Consider the following 22,283-nt stretch of genomic DNA (forward strand, 5'->3'; position numbering starts at 1 on the left):
TAATTGACCATACTGATGAAAGAAGTTGGCATTCCTTCTTTTTGCCTTTCAGAAATTTCTCAAAGCTTATGGTTTCTTGAGGAGTCTTTTCCTTGCTTTTTTAATGCAGCTATGGATTTTATTTTTTATCTTTAAACCTTTTCTGTCATTTCAATGGCATTTCAAGAGGAAGAAGATGCTAATACATAGATTCAGTACATTTCCCTTGAATCAGAATTTTCATCTTTTCTCACTCTACATGTTCTTTTTTGGTAATTTCAGTCAGTTATTTCAATTACCATTTTCATACTGATGACTTTTAAATCCATATCCTCAACTTTAAGTCTCACTCCTGCATAGCTTTATTTATTTAACTACCTGCTAGTAGATATTCCACACTCAAATGTCCCATCGGCACTTCAGACTGCCCATCAACTGGTAAATGGTTAAGAAAATTATGGTACAGCCATACAGGAGAATATTACTTGGCAATTAAAAGGAACTACTGATGCATCTAACAACATGACTGAATCTCAAAATATTGATGCTGAGTGAAAGAAACCAGACAAAAAAGACAACACACTATATGACTCCACTTATGTAAAATTATAGAAAATACCACTCCACAGTGACAGAAGGCAGATCAGTGGTTGTCAGGTGTAAGAGTTACTGAGGGGGTGAGGAGGATGAAAGGGTGGGAGGGATGACAAGGGACCTAGAGGAAACTTCTGGTGGTGGTGAGGGATACATTTGTTACCTTGATTGTGATAATCATTTGAAAACATCAAATTGTATACTTTATACATGTTCAGTTTATCGTGCATCACCTATACCTTAATAAAGCTGGAAAAGAAAACCCTCAAAACTGAAAGGCTTTGATCAGAAAAACAATAGTCCTTGCCTACCTTCACCCACATTCCAGTCATGCCCTTGAGAGGGAGCCTCTGAACTCCTTTAGGTGTTCCTCTGGTATGTAGGCCACATTCTAACTAATGGGTTTACTCTGTTGGTTATTGATTAATCAATTTAGAACTTCAGGCCATTTCTGTTTGTTCTTTCCTATTAGGGTAGTTGATAATTCATTTATCTTACCCTGCCACTTTTACTTCTCCTCTTAATACAGTTTTTGATTAAATGAATAGTGCTAACATTACTAGAAATATTAAATATTGTGCACTGCTAAGTCAGGTAGTATATTTTAAGTACATTTTTTTAGTACCCTCCCAACAATTAATGTAGTAGTTGTATTTGCTTTGTTTTTTAATGTAACAATGTCTGTTTTTAGATACCTTAACAAACTTTTCAGACCCTAGCAGCAATTTTCCTAGTGCTCAAATTAACATATAATCTGTCAATCTCAATCCCTCCTCCTTTCCCTTGGAGACCTTTCTTCTTCAGCCATCTGTCCTTCTGTCAGATGTGCTCTGATTGCTTCTGGACTAGATTTGTAGTTGTCACATGGAAAATTTTTCTTGTAATTCTTCAGTGTTGAATCAGCTAATTCCTGGATCCCATATTATTTTCCTTCCTAGTTTATTCATAAATTCCTTCAGTTTGTTTCAGGAATATTACATCTTCTAGTTGCTTGCTAAACAGGATGCTTGAAAGTTTAAATTTTGTATTCCTTACAGCACCAAAAATGTCAATAGTTTACCCTCTAAATGTTTCGGTGGGTCTAGAATTCTAGGTTGAGATGCATATTTCTTTAGAATTTTATAGTTGTTTTTTAAATTTTCTTCTAGCTTCTGATATTATCAAATATTAGCAATTTAATTTAGTTACATGTATCCTGTTTTTCCCCCTTCTGGAAACATTTGTGATTGTCTCTTTGCCTTGATGCTCTGAAATGTTTTATTGATATGCTTTGTCATTGTTCACTTATTGTTTTGGAGAATCGTGCATTTACTCTGTAAATATAGAGAAATTACTGTGTAGCAGACACTGTTTTAGGCACTGAAGATAGAGCAGTGAACAAAGTAGACAAAATCCTTTCCCTCTTAGAATTTCAGTGAGGGGAATAGCAAATGCAAAGACCCTGAGGCAGAAATACATATGGAACGATGAGAAGCAAAAATCCAGTTTAGTGGCAATGGAGTTAATGAGAAAAGTGATCAGAAATGAAAGTGGAGACATAGTGGGAAACCAGGAAATTTAAGGGCTCATAGGAACTGGAAAGGACTTTGGAATTTATTTTATTGGAGTCTCTGAACAAGGATAAACTTACATTTTAAAGAATCACATTGGTTGGAAATTTGACTGTAAGATTAGCAAGAGTGGGAAGTAGTGAGACCTGCTAGGAGGCCATTTTAGTAGTTGAAAGATAATAGTGGCTTAGACTGGGTGGTAATAGTGAGAAATGGTCAGATATGGAATATACTTTAAAGGGAGAGCCAACAGGATTTGCTGATGGGTTGGAGATGAGGTGAAAGAAGAGAGGAGTAAAGAATGAGTTGTAAGATTCTTGGCCTGAGCAACTTGGTGAATGGTAGCATTATTTACTGAGATGGGGAAGACTTAGGTAGTGTTTGGGAGGCAGATATCCAGTGGGATTGAGTTGTATTTTGCATACTTTGGGTTCGAGATGCCCATTAACAGCCAAATGGAGTTGTTCTGGAGCAGATGCTCATTCAAATCTAGGGTTCACAGTAGAGATGGGGGCTGGATGAGTTTCCCTTGATTAGTCAGTAGAGATAGAGAAGAGATCTTGGGGACTGAGCTCTGGAACATTTCAATGATGGTAATTGGGAATTGGAAGAGGATCAGAAAAGGAACAGCCAATGAGATGGCTAGAAACCCAAGAGAGTTCATGTCCTAGAAGACAAGTGCAAAAGGGGCCTCAAGAGGAAGCTAGGAGCCACTCTGTTGATTGCTGTTAAGAGCTGAGTAGAAGGAACATTCAGAATTTACCATCAGATTTGACAATGTGGAGTTTGTTGGTGATGCTGACAAGTGATTTCACTGGAATAATCCATGTCTTCTTGAAAAATATACGATTGAATAAAAAATAGTCATATTCCATTATGTATGGAAAGTTTATAAGTCTGATAGAGGGAGATTTAAAGATTCTTTTGGAGTATAAGTGAAAAAGTATATACTTCAAACAGTAAATATATTAATTGTATTCATTGTTATTAAAATGTGTTCTAATTGTATCTTTCTATCTTTAATAGCATTTTCTTCCACTTGCAAAACTGAAATGTTCGCCAAATGTTGAAACTTTTCTCTGCAAAGCATTTGTACCAACCTGCACAGAGCAAATTCATGTGGTTCCACCTTGTCGTAAACTTTGTGAGAAAGTATATTCTGATTGCAAAAAACTAATTGAAACTTTTGGAATCCGATGGCCTGAGGAGCTTGAATGTGACAGGTAAAGTATGTTTTTCATGGAAAGCTACTAATGGTAGTTTACTGCTAGTATTAGCTCTCTGGGATGTCAGTGGCAGACTTTCATTATTTAATTCCATAAATGTTTATTGCACACTTAATGTATGCCAGGCACTATGGTGCTAAGTGTTGTGGACACAAAGGTGAGCCAAAAACAGATTTGTTTCTTCCTCTCAGGAAACTTACAGTGAGGTGAGAGGGACAGACAGTAATCAAATAATTATGCAAATAAGTGCAAAATTATGACGGTGATAGATACAATAAAGGAAAGGTAGATAGTTTTTTGAGAATATATAATGATACCTTTGACCTAAACTGGGGAAAAGGGAAGGAAATAATTGTTGAGTTAAAGTATGAAAGGTAAGGGTAAGACAGAGGTAAATAGGCAATGAGAGGAGGGAAACGCATTTTGGGCAGTGGGAATAGCTTATTCAGAGGCCCTGCAGAGTCCCTGAACAGGGAGTGAGGGAGCAACATACATAGAGGGAATTCAAAAGCTAGTGTAGCTGGAGTGATGAGAGTAAGAAAGAACATGGTGCAAGAAAAGGAAGGAGAGAGAAGCAGCATTCAGACCATCCCGGGCCCATCTTGCATCTTGCATTTTTTTATGCTGAAAGCAATGAGAAGGTCTTCAATATTTTAATATAGAAATGGGAAGCATGACCCTGTGAGCTTCTGTGTAGAGCATGGCACCTGTGTCAGTCTCCTGAGGGTAGGGCAGCGCTCTGTGGCAGTTCCTGTTAGGAATCCAGGACACTTTCATCCTGCAACTCTGTCAGCCAGGTGGATGGGAGAGAGAGAAGGTAGAGAACTCACGCCGTTTCTTGAGTGCCTCAGATGTGTTATACCTTTTCCACATGTATTCATGTTGGCAATATGTCAGTCTTGTGGTTACAACTGAAACAAATAGGGAAAATGGTAAATGTGTGTCCTGAAGGAAAAAAATATTCAAGGCAGAGGACATGTCAGGTGCTGCCAGTCAAAAAGAACACTACCTTATGCTATTTCACTAGAGTGATTGGGGCAAAGGACAGATTGCAGTAGGTGAAGGAGTGAGGGGAAAGTGAAGCCAGAAACAGAGAGGGTTCTTAGGGAAGCTGGCTATAAAAGAGGAAAGTTTATAAGTTTAATGGGAAAGAACTGACTATTTTAAGAACTACTAGGAAAAAGGAAGAGGCAAGCGCATATGGGATAGAAGAAGTCATCAATAGTGGTTTTCTAAGAAAGAGGTAGGATCCCAAGTATATATGACATTTTGACCATGGATGGGAGGAGCATCCATTGTAACAGAAGGAAAAGATAGGATGGCTATGGATAGGTTTGTGTGTTTGGTAAGAGTTGTTGCAAGAATTTCTTTCTGATGGTTTCTGTTTCCATTGTGACATAGTAAGAGTCAACAAGATCCTCTGTTGTGAGTCTGGGAAAGAAGGATATGTGCTTGAGAGAAGTGGTCATTATGGAGCATGGGAGAATGAGTCAACTAGGCTTCATAACATTTTAGGTAAATCAGGCAATCTTGAATTTGTGTATCTCATCTGGCCCATTGAAAACTTCTCCAGCTGTGGCAGGATGCTTGGGGCTAAGCACAGAGAAGACAGACAGTTGTGTTCATCTGTGGTTGGGGTTTTGTCAGATTCAGTGCAAAAATAAAGGAGCACTGAAAAATGAAGGGTAACAAGAAGGGTGTTACTGAAATAATAGCCTGTGAAAATCTAAATATATGGGAAGTGAAATGAAGAAAGAAAAGAACTTACTTATGGAGCCAAGCTGGAGGAGATCCCAATGAGGTGGGGTTTTTTTTTAAAGAAATGAGGATTTTTAAATAAATGAACTGCAAGGATAGGAGCTTGCAGATGAAGGGCAGGATGCTTGAGTTGACTTTTCGATATAGTGCATACTTACAGGTTGTGGCAGGGTTCCTTGTGTGACTTTGATTGCAGGTGGCCATTGCAGATTAGGGATAATCATTGGAGATGAGGAGGCTAAAGAGTCGAGAAGCCAGAGTGTAAATGGCTTGTCCTTGGCCAGGTCACCAAGGATGATGACAGCAAAAGGAAAGGAGAGAAAACTGATGATTCATTCAACACATATTTCTTGAACTCTTACTGTGTGCCAGGACTGTTCAAGGCACTAGAGTTATAACAGGCAAAAATTCCTGTGGTCATGGACCTTACATTTTAGTGGAGGGAAGGAGAAGATTAAGTTATATTTATATTAGAAGACGGTGAGACCTGTGGAGAAATACTTGCTCTTTCATTATGAGATTGCCTACTCAGTTTCAAAGCAGGGGAGGTTATAACTTACAAAAGTTTATACTGGAACCCATGCTTAATTTCTAATTCTAATAGAGTTTTGGTCTTTGTAACTTGATTTTTTGAGAAACTGATAGTTTTCAAATAATTAAACTAAGTCAAATTTATTTCATGTTTGAGAATGCTTGATATATTGAATTGGAAAGTAAAATTCATTTTTTAGAATTATTTGAGCCCTATATTAAACTGTGTCCCATGAATATAAAGCAAATTCATAAATATCCCTTTATACAATGTTAGTTGGGTCAGTTGCACATAAAAATAATTCTAGTGTGGCCTATACTGGAGAATATTTTTTTCATTTTTATAAATAAGACCTTCAGGCTTTTGTGGCATCTTAATTACTTTGAAAATATACACAAAGAAAGAGAGGAACTTCTAATTAAAACACAAAATCTAGCTCATTGAAAGATTTATAGCATAATGAAAGGTTTAACATAACTGTGGTAAAAACATCAATTCTGCTTCTATTATTTGAGAAATGTCAGAACTGTGTGATTATGGCATGCATTAGCCTCTTGGTTCCCCAGGAGAATTCCTTTGTCTTGGAAGGATGGCAAAAAGGTGCATTCATTCTTTGAGGTCTATAGTTTCCTCAGCTCATTAGAGCACAGGCACAATCTTTTATAGGTGAAGAGTTCTGTAAACTGACTTTGTCTTTAGTTCTGGCTTCAGCCATCCTCAGGTAGTTTACCATAGATGAATCCCACTCATTTGACCCATGGCAATTCTTCTCTTCATTTCTTTCCCCACAGCAGCGCATGTTCACCATGCTACCTGAGAGTCCATGAAATCTTATTTTCTGCTATACTTCTTTCCTTATGCTCATTTTCCCAGCTTTATTATGATAGTCAAACTTTTTCTCCTCAAAGGTATAGCTGCCTTGCTTTCATGAAAACACACTTTCCTGATATGATTTTTCAGAGGCCTTTCCATACCTCAGCCACTATGCTGTGACAGATTTTATAATTAATAAGTGCATTTCAAAGTGAAAATGTTACAAACATGCTTAACAGATGTGTTTATAACATGAAATATTCTCTGTGTTAAGATAAAAATGCTGATTATACTTGTTACATATACCTCAGACCAGTATTAATGTAATATTTTGGCAAGGTGAATGTTCTTTTTTGGATATAAAAATCTCAGCATAAGCCAGGTGTGGTGGTATACAGCTGTATTCTCAGCTACTCAAGAGGATTGATTGAGTCTAGGAAATCAAGACCAGCCTGGGTAACATAGCGAGACCCTGTCTCCACAAAAAAGAAAAAAAGAATCTCAGGCATATGCAGGCATATATTTAAAAGAAATATTCTATCTGGACCTTTCTGTGATAGTGAATAAACATAATGAATACTGATTGACTTGATCATTTGCAATTAGAGTTCATGTGAAGAAAACAGGATTTTAAGCACAATTAATTTATGAATGAATGTATCCATTCACTGACCTTTTCCTAGTCTTGATTAATTACTTTTGTTTCCTATTCTCTAGACAGTGGAGGTTTGTAATTTTAAATATTCTACTGATATAGTGAGACCTCATGTAATAAATTGGGGAAGGAAGCTAGTTAGCTTTTTTGGTTTATTTTTAGCTAAAGAAACTGTAGAACCTATGTGGAACTTACACACTTCTGGTAGATACATAATCATTTTCAAGAACAATTGAATAATATATAGTAAAATGGCAGATGCTTAACCCTGCATCCTAGGAAATCCCCTCACATAGAAACTCTTACACAGAGAGCTGTGCACAAGAATATTGATTATAGATTATTCCTAATTATTTTAATGGGAAAAAATCTGAAAGTCCATCATAGAAGAATGATTAGTAAGTTGTGACGTACTTACACACTGGAATACTACCATACAGTTGAAAAAATGAATGCAGTTGACCCACATCTGTTATCATGGATAAATCTAGAAAATATAGCGTTAAATTTTAAAACGTAAGTTATAGCATGCTATATACAGCATGGTGTCATTTATATAAAGCTCAAAACATGAAAAACAAGACTTTATGAGGTTATGGTTAGTAAATAATATAATAAAAATATTTTAAAATGCTTGAGAATAAAAGCCAAATTTGTAGTAATGAATACTTAGGAGGAGAGAGAGAAGGAAATAAGACCAGAAAGAGGTCCCCACTGTATCTCTATGTTATATTGCTTTATTTTAAAAGATATAAAAAAATTAACATAATAATATGTTTTAATAAAGCTGGTGGCCAGTTGCGGTGGCTCACACCTGTAATCCAGCACTTTGTGAGGCCAAGGCAGGTGGATCACCTGAGGTCAGGAATTCAAGACCAGCCTGGCTGACATGGTGAAACCCCATCTCTACTAAAAATACAAGAAAAATTAGCTGGGCATAGTGGCAGGCGCCTGTAATCCCAGCTACTTGGGAGGCTGGGGCAGGAGAATCACTTGAACTTGGGAGGCAGAGGTTTTAGTGAGCTGAGATCACATCATTGCACTCCACCTGGGCAACAAGAGTGAAACTCCCATCTCAAAAAAATAAAGCTGGTAGATGATTTTTTGTATTTCATTTTATGGGCATATGTTTTAGTCTGTTCTTATCTAAGGTATATTTAAATTTTTTTCTCATTTAAAACCTCCAATACTTTTTTTTTCCTTCAGACAGAGTCTCACTCTGTTGCCCAGGCTGGAGTGCAGTGGCTCAGTCTTGGCTCACTGCAACCTCTGCCTCCCAGGTTCAAGTGATTCTCCTGCCTGAGCCTCCCAAATAGCTGGGATTATAGCCACCTGCCACCATGCCCGACTAATTTTTGTATTTTTAGTAGAGAGAGGGTTTTGCCATGTTGGCCAGGCTGGTCTCAAACTCCTGATCTCAAATGATCCACCTGCCTCAGCCTCTCAAAGTGCTGAGATTACAGGCCTGGGCCACCACGCCCAGCCAAAACCTCTAATACTTTTAAAACTATTATAGACTCCCCAAAATACTACTGGTATTTACAAACTCAACTTAGTAATAAAGTTCTGCACAAGTTGGAAATGTCTCCATGTATCACTCAGGACTGTCCATAAACAAGGGAGGCAAGGAGCCCAACCTGAACAAAATGGTGGCGTGCATTAAGCTGGCTCTCACCCTGCCTTTTGCTGGTATACTTGCCTTTCTTTAAAAACTTGAACTCTATCCTGTTAATCCAGGGAAGGATCTCATTTCAGTCATTTTAATTTTCGTCACCTTAGTTATGTGGTTGCTTTACTTTTCTTATGGGCATTAGAAAATAAAAGTGAATTTCTCCAAGACATATGATGTAAAGAGACAAGCCAGCACTTATCTCGAGTCTACCAATTAAGATAAATTCTTTCTTAAATATGTAGTCTTAAAAGTAGAAATTATTTTAAAATTATTAATTGGCTAATTTTGTCCAAGTAAATACATTTTCATGTTCACCTGCCTTGTATTTAATATAAATTATTGGGATGAGGCCCCATTAACAACCGCAAGTTTATAGTCAACTTCAAAAATTTCTACTCATCTCTTACCTGTAATTAATTTAGATTTGTATCTCTTCCCATCAATCATGAATATATAAGGTAATATTTTATGGTTGGAAAGTATAGCTTAAAATAGTGAATCAATAAAAATGTTGATTTCATATATTTAATTTTTATAATCTTTACAGATTACAATACTGTGATGAGACTGTTCCTGTAACTTTTGATCCACACACAGAATTTCTTGGTCCTCAGAAGAAAACAGAACAAGTCCAAAGAGACATTGGATTTTGGTGTCCAAGGCATCTTAAGACTTCTGGGGGACAAGGATATAAGTTTCTGGGAATTGACCAATGTGCACCTCCATGCCCCAACATGTATTTTAAAAGTGATGAGCTAGAGTTTGCAAAAAGTTTTATTGGAATAGTTTCAATATTTTGTCTTTGTGCAACTCTGTTCACATTCCTTACTTTTTTAATTGATGTTAAAAGATTCAGATACCCAGAGAGACCAATTATATATTACTCTGTCTGTTACAGCATTGTATCTCTTATGTACTTCATTGGATTTTTGCTAGGTGATAGCACAGCCTGCAATAAGGCAGATGAGAAGCTAGAACTTGGTGACACTGTTGTCCTAGGCTCTCAAAATAAGGCTTGCACCATTTTGTTCATGCTTTTGTATTTTTTCACAATGGCTGGCACTGTGTGGTGGGTGATTCTTACCATTACTTGGTTCTTAGCTGCAGGAAGAAAATGGAGTTGTGAAGCCATCGAACAAAAAGCAGTGTGGTTTCATGCTGTTGCATGGGGAACACCAGGTTTCCTGACTGTTATGCTTCTTGCTATGAACAAAGTTGAAGGAGATAACATTAGTGGAGTTTGCTTTGTTGGCCTTTATGACCTGGATGCTTCTCGCTACTTTGTACTCTTGCCACTGTGCCTTTGTGTGTTTGTTGGGCTCTCTCTTCTTTTAGCGGGCATTATTTCTTTAAATCATGTTCGACAAGTCATACAACATGATGGCCGGAACCAAGAAAAACTAAAGAAATTTATGATTCGAATTGGAGTCTTCAGTGGCTTGTATCTTGTGCCATTAGTGACACTTCTCGGATGTTACGTCTATGAGCAAGTGAACAGGATTACCTGGGAGATAACTTGGGTCTCTGATCATTGTCATCAGTACCATATCCCATGTCCTTATCAGGTAAAAGCTATCACTTGGATTATGTCACTATTTAATGTAGAAAATGTTCCATGGAAATGTATTAGTCGTGGATGTGAAAGTTGATTTCAGGTGAGAAAATGCAAGAGCCATAGGGAAGGATTTCCTATGCATCAGCTGAAACTGGGGTGAATGCTTCATGACTTCCTTCCTTGAGCTTTAGCTTCAGTGGTAGTAGAAAAGCACCTCCTCTATTCTCTGAAAAATTAAATTGAGTTGCAAAGGCAGACTAATAGCAATGAAGAGCAGAGTTAGAAGAACAGACCTTGACATCGGAAGAAAAACAGAAGTCACTTCTGCTGTAGTGGCAATTGTTTTTAATTTTTTAGTAGTGAAAAATCTTATTTCAATATACTTAATTTGATCATATTATATATTTTTACAGTATATACTTATAAAAACAGAATTTGCTTTTTGCCTGGCTTATCTGTCATTTCTCAGTTGAAAAAAAGTTGTAACAAAATATGTTTTATCTGTTTCTGATTCTTATGATTAGTATAAGGCTGGTGTTTTTAAAATTAATAAAAGTAAATTTCTGAGAATATAAAATTTTGTAAAGCATTTTAGTTGAGGTTTTGTAAATAGAAATTTGGTTTTGTTTGAATAGATTTTAGACATTATTCCTAACTCTGTGTGGCATTAACTCATTGCAATCAAGCAATGGAAAAATTGAACTATTTTATATAGTAGCTTATATTTCAGAAAGTTACTGCTTTATAACATTTTGGAATCTATTTTTTAAAGTTGGTATTGGGGATAATAGTTTTACTTGCCTTATGCTTTGTCTATAATCTATTATCTGTAGTCTGTTTTTACTGTATACTTAATAAGAGAGGTATGTCTTAAAGTGATCCTGCTGTGTTAGTACTGTTTCCTAGATTCCTCAGTCCAGCAAGATCGGGGAAGGGAAACTGTTACATACTGCTAAAAAGTTTAAGAGCTATGGTTTTCAAGTTTAAGATCTGTGGTTCTTATGTTTTATGTAAGAAACTATAAAATGTAATAGGATAGAATTAGAAAATTATAATCTTCAAGTGGAGAAGTATATAACATTCCTGTAGTTATAGAAACTATAAAAGATTGCTAAATTTGACTAAGTAAAAAAAAAATTTTTAAAGATTCTGCATGACGGAAAAAAAAAAAAACCCAATCCACAATCAGTGTCAAAAGAGCAACTTGGAAAGTTTATTTGCATATGACATCATAGTTGAAGGGCTAATCTCTCTAATTTATAAAGAGTTGCTACAAATCAATAAGAAAAAAAAAAAACATCTGATATTAAAAAAATGAGAAAAAGTTAGGAAAAAGGTTCACAGAATATAAAAATGAAAAAATACAAAATATTAGCTGGGTGTGGCGGCATGTGCCTTTACTCCCAGCTACTTGGAAGGCTGAGGTAGGAGAATTGCTTGGAGGCAGAGGTTATAATGAGACAAGATAGCACCACTGCATTTCAGACTGGGCAACAGTGAGACTTCGTCTCAAAAATAATAATAATAATAATAAAGAGCTCTATTTGTATTGATACAGAATGGTCTCCAAGAAAGTAAGTGAAAAAGGCAAGAAATGCAGAATATGTAGTATCTTGATCCTTGTGCAGTGTTTAAGGTTAGAATTTCAAAGTTTATGCTTAAAAGAAATTCTTAGGATATTTTCACTTCCTAGGATATTTTCACATTTTACTGATATTTAATTTACTTTAACCAAATTTTTATAATACAAATATAATAATGTATAAAAGCTGTAAAGTATTTGTTGTTATGATGAGTTTAAATGTATTTTTGTGGTAGATTATAGTGAGGGAAAATAGATAAATATTTAGAGGCAAATATTCTGGCAATTGTAAGAGGCTACTGTATCTATACAGAAGAAAATGCAAGGAAATCATGCCAAGATTTAGGAGATGATTCTTAAATATATTTCAGTATTTTCCCCTTTCTGGAGATTTGGTACATAAAGGTTCTTTGTTCACCATTTAGATAAAACATGGATTACACTTAGAGTACTCTTCATTGTATTATTTCAAACCTTTTTAGTAAAACAGTTGAAGATTTCTAATTTTTGTTCATTTTATATTGACAAGATAGACTTCTTTCCACTTTTAATGCATCACTGAAAATGTTATTGTTCACTGTTTTTTGTAGGCAAAAGCAAAAGCTCGACCAGAATTGGCTTTATTTATGATAAAATACCTGATGACATTAATTGTTGGCATCTCTGCTGTCTTCTGGGTTGGAAGCAAAAAGACATGCACAGAATGGGCTGGGTTTTTTAAACGAAATCGCAAGAGAGAGTAAGAAACTATTGAATTGTCTGACATAATTTTTAAATAAATAGATCAAAATACCATGCAACTATTCAAATCAATGTACTAGAGTGTCATTATATCAACTATTATTTCAATTTAATTAGCCAACTGAAGTTAGGAAACTTTTTTCATGGAAGAGACATACTTTATTTTTGCATTTTGTTACAATAGTCTTTGACATATACTGTTCTATTTGAAATATGAATGAAAGATTTATAAAAGGCAATATTTTCTTTTCATGATTTATAGTATATCCAGTATTATTACTGCTGTCATATTCATTATTTTGGGTACAGCATTTTAAATAAATTTTTATCAATAATAAAAGATTAAATGGGACTAAGTATATGTAAGGAAAACTATAAAGTATGATTCAAATGTAAGTGATGTGATATGGTCATATTTACTAACTTTAAATCTTATTACACCAGCTGTGACCCAAAATTTCACTTATGTGTCTTGATACCAAAAATTCAAACTTATGGAATAGTCTATAACAATATTGGTTTATATTTAAAAGTAAATAATTTATTTTCATTGTGTACACACACACACACACACACACACACACACACACACAGAGTTACGTATACAATGTACTATAGCTTTTAAAAAATTGTTCCCCATTGGTTTAACTCATTTCAGAACTGTAGACCATTTCACAAATAAGTTTTTGAAGTCTGAAGAATCATATTTAACTGGATTTAATTTTTTTGCACTGTTATTATATATCTCATATTTATATACTCACTAACTTCCTAATTTTTAATGTTAGAAAGAAAAGAGTTATATTTAAACAAAGACCATTAATTATATTTTATATCCTTCTGGTTTACTTTTATATTACATATTTATATATGATACAAATATAATGTCATGTATAGTATGTTTATGCTGCTTTGAGTCTCCTTGCCCTCATCCTTTGATTCTTGCTTTGTAAATTGCCTGCCAGTTTACTATTTATGCTGACAAAAGCAACTAAGAGTGTATAAACAAAAGATTTTATAAAGTCAATTTATGTCCTAGTATTTATAATTCAATATTTTATAATAATATAAACTATAGAATTTTCAACCTTAGTGACTAGGATTTTTGGCAAAAGATAAATGATATCCTTTATAGCCTCTAATGTAACACTTGTAATTTGAGTAAATTTTCTCCTTTGATTTTCTTACAGTCCAATCAGTGAAAGTCGAAGGGTACTACAGGAGTCATGTGAGTTTTTCATAAAGCACAATTCTAAAGTTAAACACAAAAAGAAGCACTATAAACCAAGTTCACACAAGCTGAAGGTCATTTCCAAATCCATGGGAACCAGCACGGGAGCTACAGCAAATCATGGCACTTCTGCAGTAGCAATTACTAGCCATGATTACCTAGGACAAGAAACTTTGACAGAAATCCAAACCTCACCAGAAACGTCAGTGAGAGAGATGAGAGCAGATGGAGCAGGCACCCCCAGGTTAAGAGAACAGGACTGTGGTGAACCTGCCTCCCCAGCAGCATCCAGCTCCAGACTCTCTGGGGAACAGGTCGAACGGAAGGGCCAGGCAGGCAGTGTATCTGAAGGTGCACGGAGTGAAGGAAGGTGAGATTTGATTTTATCTAAAATCATCACTATTTTAAATACTGCATTACACATTTTTTTAATTAAAGCGTAACACATCTGGAAAGCATTTTGTGATATGTCTGTACTCTTACCCCAAGGAAGTTTGAGTTCAGCCTATAAACATGCTGATTAGTAGTTTAATTCTTAGCTTTGAAAACAGCTTTAATATGTGTTATTCAAGTAGGAATGTTCGTTTCTGTTGTAATTGTTAAGAGTAACTTACACATTTAGGAAAATGCGATTTACCTGAAATACAGGTTAAGTTTTAATTAATACTACATTATGATGCCGTATAAAAGGTGTAACCCTATACAAAATTATAAGGTGTCATTTTATCAAAAATTATTTTCTGAACATAAAAGGATATTGACATTGTCTTTAATGAATTTTCTCAAATGGCCATAGTGACCATAGCACAGGTAAACCAGAATGCAGACAGCTAATTACATTCAGATCTCAAGATTATCTTACCTAGGCCTCTCAGACTAGGCTAAATGCACTTTCTCTGTGTTCCTGTGGCAGCTTTCATATGTTTGGATTGGAATTAGCTATATGCTTTTATCCTCTGTAGATTTGAATCTCCTCAGATGGGGAGAGCTGAAGTCTTACTCATCTATATGTTCCCAGTTTCTTATGCAGTATCTGATCCATGGTGAGAAATCAATAAAACATTAGTTAAACTGAGGGCAGGAATCCTGCCCTATTAATTTTATTCCCCACAAGACTCCATGTTCAGCCCATATATGGGTGGGTAGTACTTGATAAGTTTCTGAAGTCAGTGAAAATTATATTTTAAAAAATTATTTGTATTTTGAAGTGTTAAAGTACAGCTAAAGATGTAGCTACTTATTCTCTGATAAAGGTGGACACTGATTGGGGTAAAACTCATGAAAAATGGCATCATATTTGTGCTCATGAATGTGCATGTGTCAACTTTTTTTCTTTTATCTAGGATTAGTCCAAAGAGTGATATTACTGACACTGACCGGGCACAGAGCAACAATTTGCAGGTCCCTAGTTCTTCAGAACCAAGCAGCCTCAAAGGTTCCAGATCTCTGCTTGTTCACCCAGTTTCAGGAGTGAGAAGAGAGCAGGGAGGTGGTTGTCATTCAGATACTTGAAGAACATTTTCTCTTGTTACTCAGAAGCAAATGCGTGTTACACTGGAAGTGACCTACACGCTGTTTTGTAAGAATCACTGTTACATTCTTCTTTTGCACTTAAAGCTGCATTGCCTACTGTTGTACTGGAAAAAATTGAGTTCAAGAATAATATGACTCATTTCACACAAAGGTTAATGACAACAATATACCTGAAAACAGAAATGTGCAGGTTAATAATATTTTTTTAATTGTGTGGGACAGAGAGGAATCTTCCTTTTCTATTTATGAAGATTCTACTCTTGTTAAGAGTATTTTGGGGTGTACTATGATGTTTTACCTTTTTGATAAAAAAAATCAAGATATTTCTTTGCTGAAGTATTTAAAACTTATCCTTGTATCTTTTTATATATATTTGAAAATAAGCTTATATGTATTTGAACTTTTTTGAAATCCTATTCAAATATTTTTATCATATTATTGTGATATTTTAGCACTTTGGTAGCTTTTACACTGAATTTCTAAGAAAATGTAAAATAATATTTTTACCATAAAAAAATTGACATACCAAAAAGTCTTATAGTAGGAATTTAACTTTAAAAACCCACTTATTGCCATTTTACCATCTAAAATGTGTGAATTTTATAGTCTCGTTGTTTTAGGAATTTCACAAATGTAAATTATGTAGCTGAAATAAGGTGCTTTCTGAAAGAGTGTCCACTATTGATTGCATTATGCTGCTCACTGATCCTTCTGCATTTTTAAAATAAAATGTCCTAAAGGGTTAGTAGATAAAATGTTAGCCTTTTATATATTAGGCTAAGTGCAATTGATTTCCTTTTTTTAATGTTTCATGACTACCCAATGATTGCATTATAACCACTCACAGTTGCTTATACTTTTTCTTTGTTTTAACTTTTGTTTTTAACATTTAGAATGTTACATTTTGTATTATACAGTATTTTCTCAGACATTTTGTAGAATTTGAGTAGCTCCCTTATTATTTTGCTGAACATTAAAAAATGTGATAGCAAGATTAATGCCAATCAAATGGAAAAAAAGCAGTCCCAATAAACAAGACACAATGTTTTTATACAACATACTTTAAAATATTAAGGAATTTTCTTAATTTTATTTCCTATTAAGTATTATTCTTTGAATAAAGTCTTCTGCTGCTTTTGGTTTTCTCTCAATTTAGCATTTGCTTTTAGTTTTTTTCTCTATTTAGCATTCTGTTAAGGCATAAAAACCTATGTACTGTATGGAAAATGTTGTAAATATTACCTTTTCCACATTTTTAAACATAACTTTGTATACAAAAACTTTGCTTTGTGTGATCTTTTCATGAATAAAATTATCTTTGTATAAGAATTATTGAGTATTCTGTGGTTAGGTATTCTGACCAAGGAAGTAGTGTAATTTTTTAGATTAGTGACTCCATGGCTGGTAAGTCACAAGTTTCTTTTTAACCTTGAAAGAGAAGACAGTCAAGACTCTTGTTTTTTGTCATTATTTCTTTCCAAAAATGTAAATTATACAACTATATTTACAATAACTTTTTAAAGTCAATTGGAAAGACCCAGGGTTGGGGGGAGTTAAAGCAAAAGGATCCAAGGACTCTGTTTTCACTCCTAACAGTGGATTAGGTGATTCAGACAAACTTTCCAAAAAAGAAAGCTAAAATATATGGATGAAATAAAACAATAGGCAGATCTCTATCATAGGAGAAAAAAAATGAAATATTATCCTCCAAACTAAAAACTAATAACATAGTGAGGAATTGCCAGGTTAAGATCTGGGAGAAGAGAGAAATTCCCACTGCCAAGCCCAACATTAGTAACTGTTTTTGCCCAGGGAGCATTTGATGACTTGGAAAAGATAGCTGAGAAATGGAGCAGCACTATTAACAGCCTGAAAGGGCTGGAAGACAAGGGGTCTGCAATCACCCTACACTTAGAATTGTGATCTCAAAGGGCTGGATCCTAAAAGTACATGTGAGTTGTACATAAAGCAGCCCTGCTTCAAGTTGTCTGGGTAGATAGAAAAAGTTCAAACCCTGAAATTAGATTAAGGTAGCTCTGGATTAGTAATACCCTCAAGCACCAGGAAGAAGTAAATGAAAATCTCTAGAGGAAGAAAATGTTATTTTATAAAAAGTACCACAGTGTTCATCAGACAATCAAACAACCAGGTATGCAAAAAAGACAATTTTTTTGTTCATCAAAACATGAATGAGAATTGGCACAAGCAGGAGAAAAGAATTCCCAGGTACTGCCGATGTATTACTAGATATACATCATGTAGCTTAAGAGTGCAAGCAAGAAAAACAGTGAAATACTACACACCTCTAAGACTGGGTAGCACATAGGGACTTCCTTCCCAAGAATCCAAGTACAGGTGGTAGAGGAAGAGTACCATTTACAGTGGAGAAACGTGATAAACTCTCAGCCAGAGGTACCTCACTACTCAGAAGGTGATCAAAGTCAATATCAAGAGTGGTAAGTCATATTGAGAGTATTACCTTTCATATGATGTGATAAAAATTGCAGCTTACCTCTGTGATCTTCCTAAAACCCATAACCTCGCTCTAGTTAATGAAATAACAGATGAATCTCAGCAGATGGACATTTTACAAGACACCTGACCAGTCCTCCTCAAAAGGAGTCAAAATCCTCAAAAGCAAGGAAAGTTTAAGAAACTGTCACAGTCATGTGAAGCTGAAGGAGACATGACAACTAAATGTAATGTGGTATCGTGAAAAAGAAAAAGTACATTAGATAAAAACCAGGGAAATCTGAATAAAGCTTGAGCTTTAGTCCTTTAGCTTAGTCATTCAAGTCAGCTAAATGTTCTTTAATTGTGTGTGATAATATTCTTCCTTCTGCTTACTTTTTCTCACCTTTTAGTCAGATACTGGACTTTGGATGGATCCTTTAATTTTATCATCTTTCCTTTTGCCCATCTCTTTGAATTTTTTTCTTTTAAACTTTATCAAACTTATTTTTAAATTTTTGATTGAAGTTTTTTTGACTATTATTTTTTAATTTCACAGCATTTAAAAAAGCTTTGTTCTTTTTTCATAGTACCTTTCTGTTTTGTGATTTTTATACCATATTTCAAGATACACAATTTACTTTTTAAAGGTCATATAGGAAACATTAATTTGTATGATTTATTTTGTACCAGGTGACTTTATTAAAGTCCCTCAGTCCCTCTAATAATTTTGTGGTTGATTTTTCCTGGATTTCCTAGGTGGATGATATTTTCATCTCAAATAATGGTAATTTTATGCCTCAATTATTAGTTAGAACTTCTAGCCAGCTATCATTAACAGCAGAGGCAGTTAGCATCCTTGTCTTGTTTCTTTATTTCAAAGAAAATGCCTATAGCACTTCATCATGAAGAACAATGTTGGCATTTGACATAAGATAGGTATTTCTTAACAAGTTAAAATAATCCTATTCCATCTTAGAATTTTTTTAAAAAATGATCAATATGTACCAAATTTTATTAAATGCCATTTTGCTACCAGGATTAGTCAGTATGAGGCTAACTTATGTAACAATCCTCAAAATTGTAGTAGCTTTAGAAACTTACACGTAGTAGCTTTAGAAACTTACACATGTGAACGTTCTTGAGGTAGCCTTTCAAATTCAAGCAACTACCACTTCCATCTTGTGGCTCTGCCATCTCTCTCACTGAGTAAGAAAAAGAGAGAGTAAATGATTGCACAGAAAAATGTTTCATGGGCTAGAGTTGAAAGTGGCGTGCAACATTTCTAGCTGCATTTCATTTAGCAGAACTCAGGCACAAATCTAGATGTCTTTCTGATGGAGGAAAAACATTTACTGAGCCGTTGGCCAGCGTTTTAATCTACTAATGTGATTTGTTAAATAAATTTATTTCCTAATATAATGCCATCCTTTAATTTCTTGAATAATCCTACTTGATCATGATGTATCATTTAATACTGCTGGGTTGGATTTGTTAGTGATTAGGGTTTTTTAAATGTGCATCTATACCTACATTCAAATGATTTATCAGCCACGCTGGGCATAATATTTGCAACAAGTAAACTTGAATTTTAAAAGTATTTAATAGCAAAATTCAAAAGCTTTATTTAATTTTTAAAAACAGTTTTTCATGGGACCAGAGTCTTTAATGCAAAAAAAAAAAAAAAAAAAAATCCTGCTGTCTCAGAAAAGGTGACATTAATTTTTATAAGAATTACATAGCATTTTTCAACCAAGAAAGATGACTTAAATTACATAATGTATTTATATTTACAATAACAAAATTGGCATGAGCACCGTGCAGCTAAAACCAACCGCAGCAAAGTCTGCTAGAAACCCTCACTTTGAAAGTCTGCTACAAACCTTCAACACAATTTTATGGAATGCCTTTTTTCAAAAAGACCCAGAACAGTCATTGGGATCCACCACTGCTATGCTGTTCATGGTTTGGAATAAATCTTCCCTACACTTTCTTGATCAAACTAGACTAAAAACATCATAATTGCCAGCCATTATCAAAACCACAGGTTTAGTGCTTTCTTACTCTCTTCATCTTCTCAGAAACGTACCACTGGTGGGTGTTTCCAGTTCCTACTGCTGGAAAGTTTTAACCTTGCTAAGCAGGCATTATTACTCTCAGAAAATGAAAAATGCAATTTGTAATAACCACAAGAAGTCCTGCAGTTGCTTTTGTGCATGGAAAGCATGATATTTAATACCTCACTGCCCACTGCACAAGTCAGAGACTTAAATTCCAAGCTTTAACCGTGGCCCCTGTGATCTGTCATGTGCAGAAGAATCAAAACTTTCATTAACTCACAGTGACAATGTGTCCACGAAGACAGCAAGAAAAAATTAAAAGGTTCATCCAAAATGATCAAAGGCATTGGGATCCAGAGCCAGGCAGTAGTGGAGAGCAGCATAATAAAGTTCATTATGAATATTACTGCAGTATGGGAGCCAAAAGATGCAGTATGGAAAGAAATACAATGAAATGAAAAGAAGAAAAGACTTGTGACAGTCAATACTAATTAGAAATAAAAACAGATGGAAAATCATTGCTAAGGTGAGTAAATTTAGCAGCCAATTCTGAGGTTTGTATTTTCTATCCCTAGAAGGAAAAAAGAACCAGGAAAAACGTTGAAGAGCACGTTTTCTAATTTTCCACCACAAAAAGAGGACGTGAAGGAGGATGAAGCTACTTAAGTCTTGATAGAAACGTCTTAGACAAAGTTTTCAAATAGTTTTCCAAACACATGCCATAGTTCATCTTCATTAATACTGAATACACTTTAAGTATTTTCTACTATTTCACTTACGTTATGTTTTAACATACCTAGTGTAGAGTCTATTAAAGCTTACATTCAATATCTATGTTTATAAATATACTATTAATTATAGTAATTATATTTAGAATATGTTGAAAAGAGAGGAACAAAATCAATAGAGATTAAGAACAAAATTTTTTCTAAAGTTGCAAGAAAATGAAATATCTAAATATCTTTTATACCAAGTTCTAACTAGAGTAAAACTGCCTAGTTTGTGCATTTATTTCCTTAGGGACCTATTCCAGGATCTAATTAGTTTCACTGTCAGGAAATACGTAAGTCTGAATATACACACTATACATTATCTAGAGAAACTCGCCAGCAAAGTAAGAGTTTCCCTCATGGTTTTAGTCCTTCCTAACAGTCAGTCCAGAGTCCACTAATAAAAATCTCATAAAACAGAAACCTCCAGGCTTGTAAACAAAGTTGACCACTGGCAAAACCCTTGCTGGAATTTCCAACCTCTTAACCACCACCTCTATTAGTGCAGGCTTCATGTGAAAAAGAATGGCATGCTGTGTTTCTGGAGCTGACCTTGTTGGCAGGCTGTGGGCAAATAAAAGTTACAGTAAAACAAAACAGGAGGGCTGTGTTTCCTCGACTGACAGGCATCACTGCCTCCTTGTCACGCGTCCTCAGGCTCAGGGGAGGCCTTTCCAGGCTTACCACATAGATGCTGAGCAGTCCAGTCCAAAGGTGTTCTTTTACAAAAGCAAAGACCATGAACGTGACGTACAACACAATCAGAAGTTGGAGGAGGGTGCCTCAGGGGTGCTGTAGGCAAGGCAGAGTCTGGCTACCTGGACACTCTGAAGAGACCAAACATAATATAAAAACACAGGCTCCACTCAACAAGAATACAGAGTGACAGGGGAGGCTGCATTCACCCTTGCAAGGGGACAAACATCCAAAGAATTAGGAAGTAATCTACATGAAATCTAAGTGCACGGACATGGAAGATTCTTGTATTAGTCTGTTCTCACCCTGATAATAAAGACATACCCGAGTTATAAAGAAAAGAGGTTTAATTGATTCATTGCTCTACATAGCTGGGGAAGCCTCACAATCATGGCAGAAAGCAAAGGGGAAACAAAACACATCTTACATGGCAGCAGGCAAGAGGGCATGTGTAGGGTAACTCTCACCATCAGATCTCATGAGACTTATTCACTATGACAAGAAAAACCTGCCCCATTATTCAGGTACCTCCCACCTGCTCCCTCCCACGACATGTAGGGATTATTATGATTCAACTTGAGATTTGGGTGGGGATGTAGAGCAAACCATATCATTCCCAAGATATTTTTAAGCATAAAAAAACTTGCAAAATTATACTTACATAATAATACCATGTATATAAACACCTCCACCCCACAGACCCATACTAATATTTTCTATTGTTACTTATACATGTATCTAATGCATGACACCATGTGTGTTAACCTTCACCTCATAGAACCATACTATATGTTTTCTATGGTTACATGTATGTGTGTATAAATGCATACAGGAAGTTTGGGAAAATACAGAAACATGGGTTATCTCTGTGGAGGGGGTCAGCAT

At 35.1% G+C, this 22,283-nt stretch overlaps 1 protein-coding gene across 1 annotated transcript in view; it reads left to right on the forward strand.

Annotated features, from left to right (window-relative positions):
- The window catches only part of FZD6 (frizzled class receptor 6), a 32,351-nt gene extending 15,650 nt beyond the window's left edge, over positions 1 to 16,701 (forward strand). Inside the window, exons 3-7 of the mRNA XM_032251441.1 lie at positions 3,150 to 3,346; positions 9,327 to 10,344; positions 12,507 to 12,655; positions 13,848 to 14,258; positions 15,232 to 16,701. Of these exons, the coding sequence (XP_032107332.1) occupies positions 3,150 to 3,346; positions 9,327 to 10,344; positions 12,507 to 12,655; positions 13,848 to 14,258; positions 15,232 to 15,400 (1,944 nt within the window). The 3' untranslated portion in view covers positions 15,401 to 16,701. The remainder of the gene's footprint in view (positions 1 to 3,149; positions 3,347 to 9,326; positions 10,345 to 12,506; positions 12,656 to 13,847; positions 14,259 to 15,231) is intronic.
- Positions 16,702 to 22,283: the final 5,582 nt, after the last annotated feature.

This window comes from Sapajus apella, unplaced genomic scaffold (assembly GCF_009761245.1).
Source record: "Sapajus apella isolate SASKATOON/1434 unplaced genomic scaffold, GSC_monkey_1.0 scaffold3, whole genome shotgun sequence".
Taxonomy (NCBI): domain Eukaryota; kingdom Metazoa; phylum Chordata; class Mammalia; order Primates; family Cebidae; genus Sapajus; species Sapajus apella.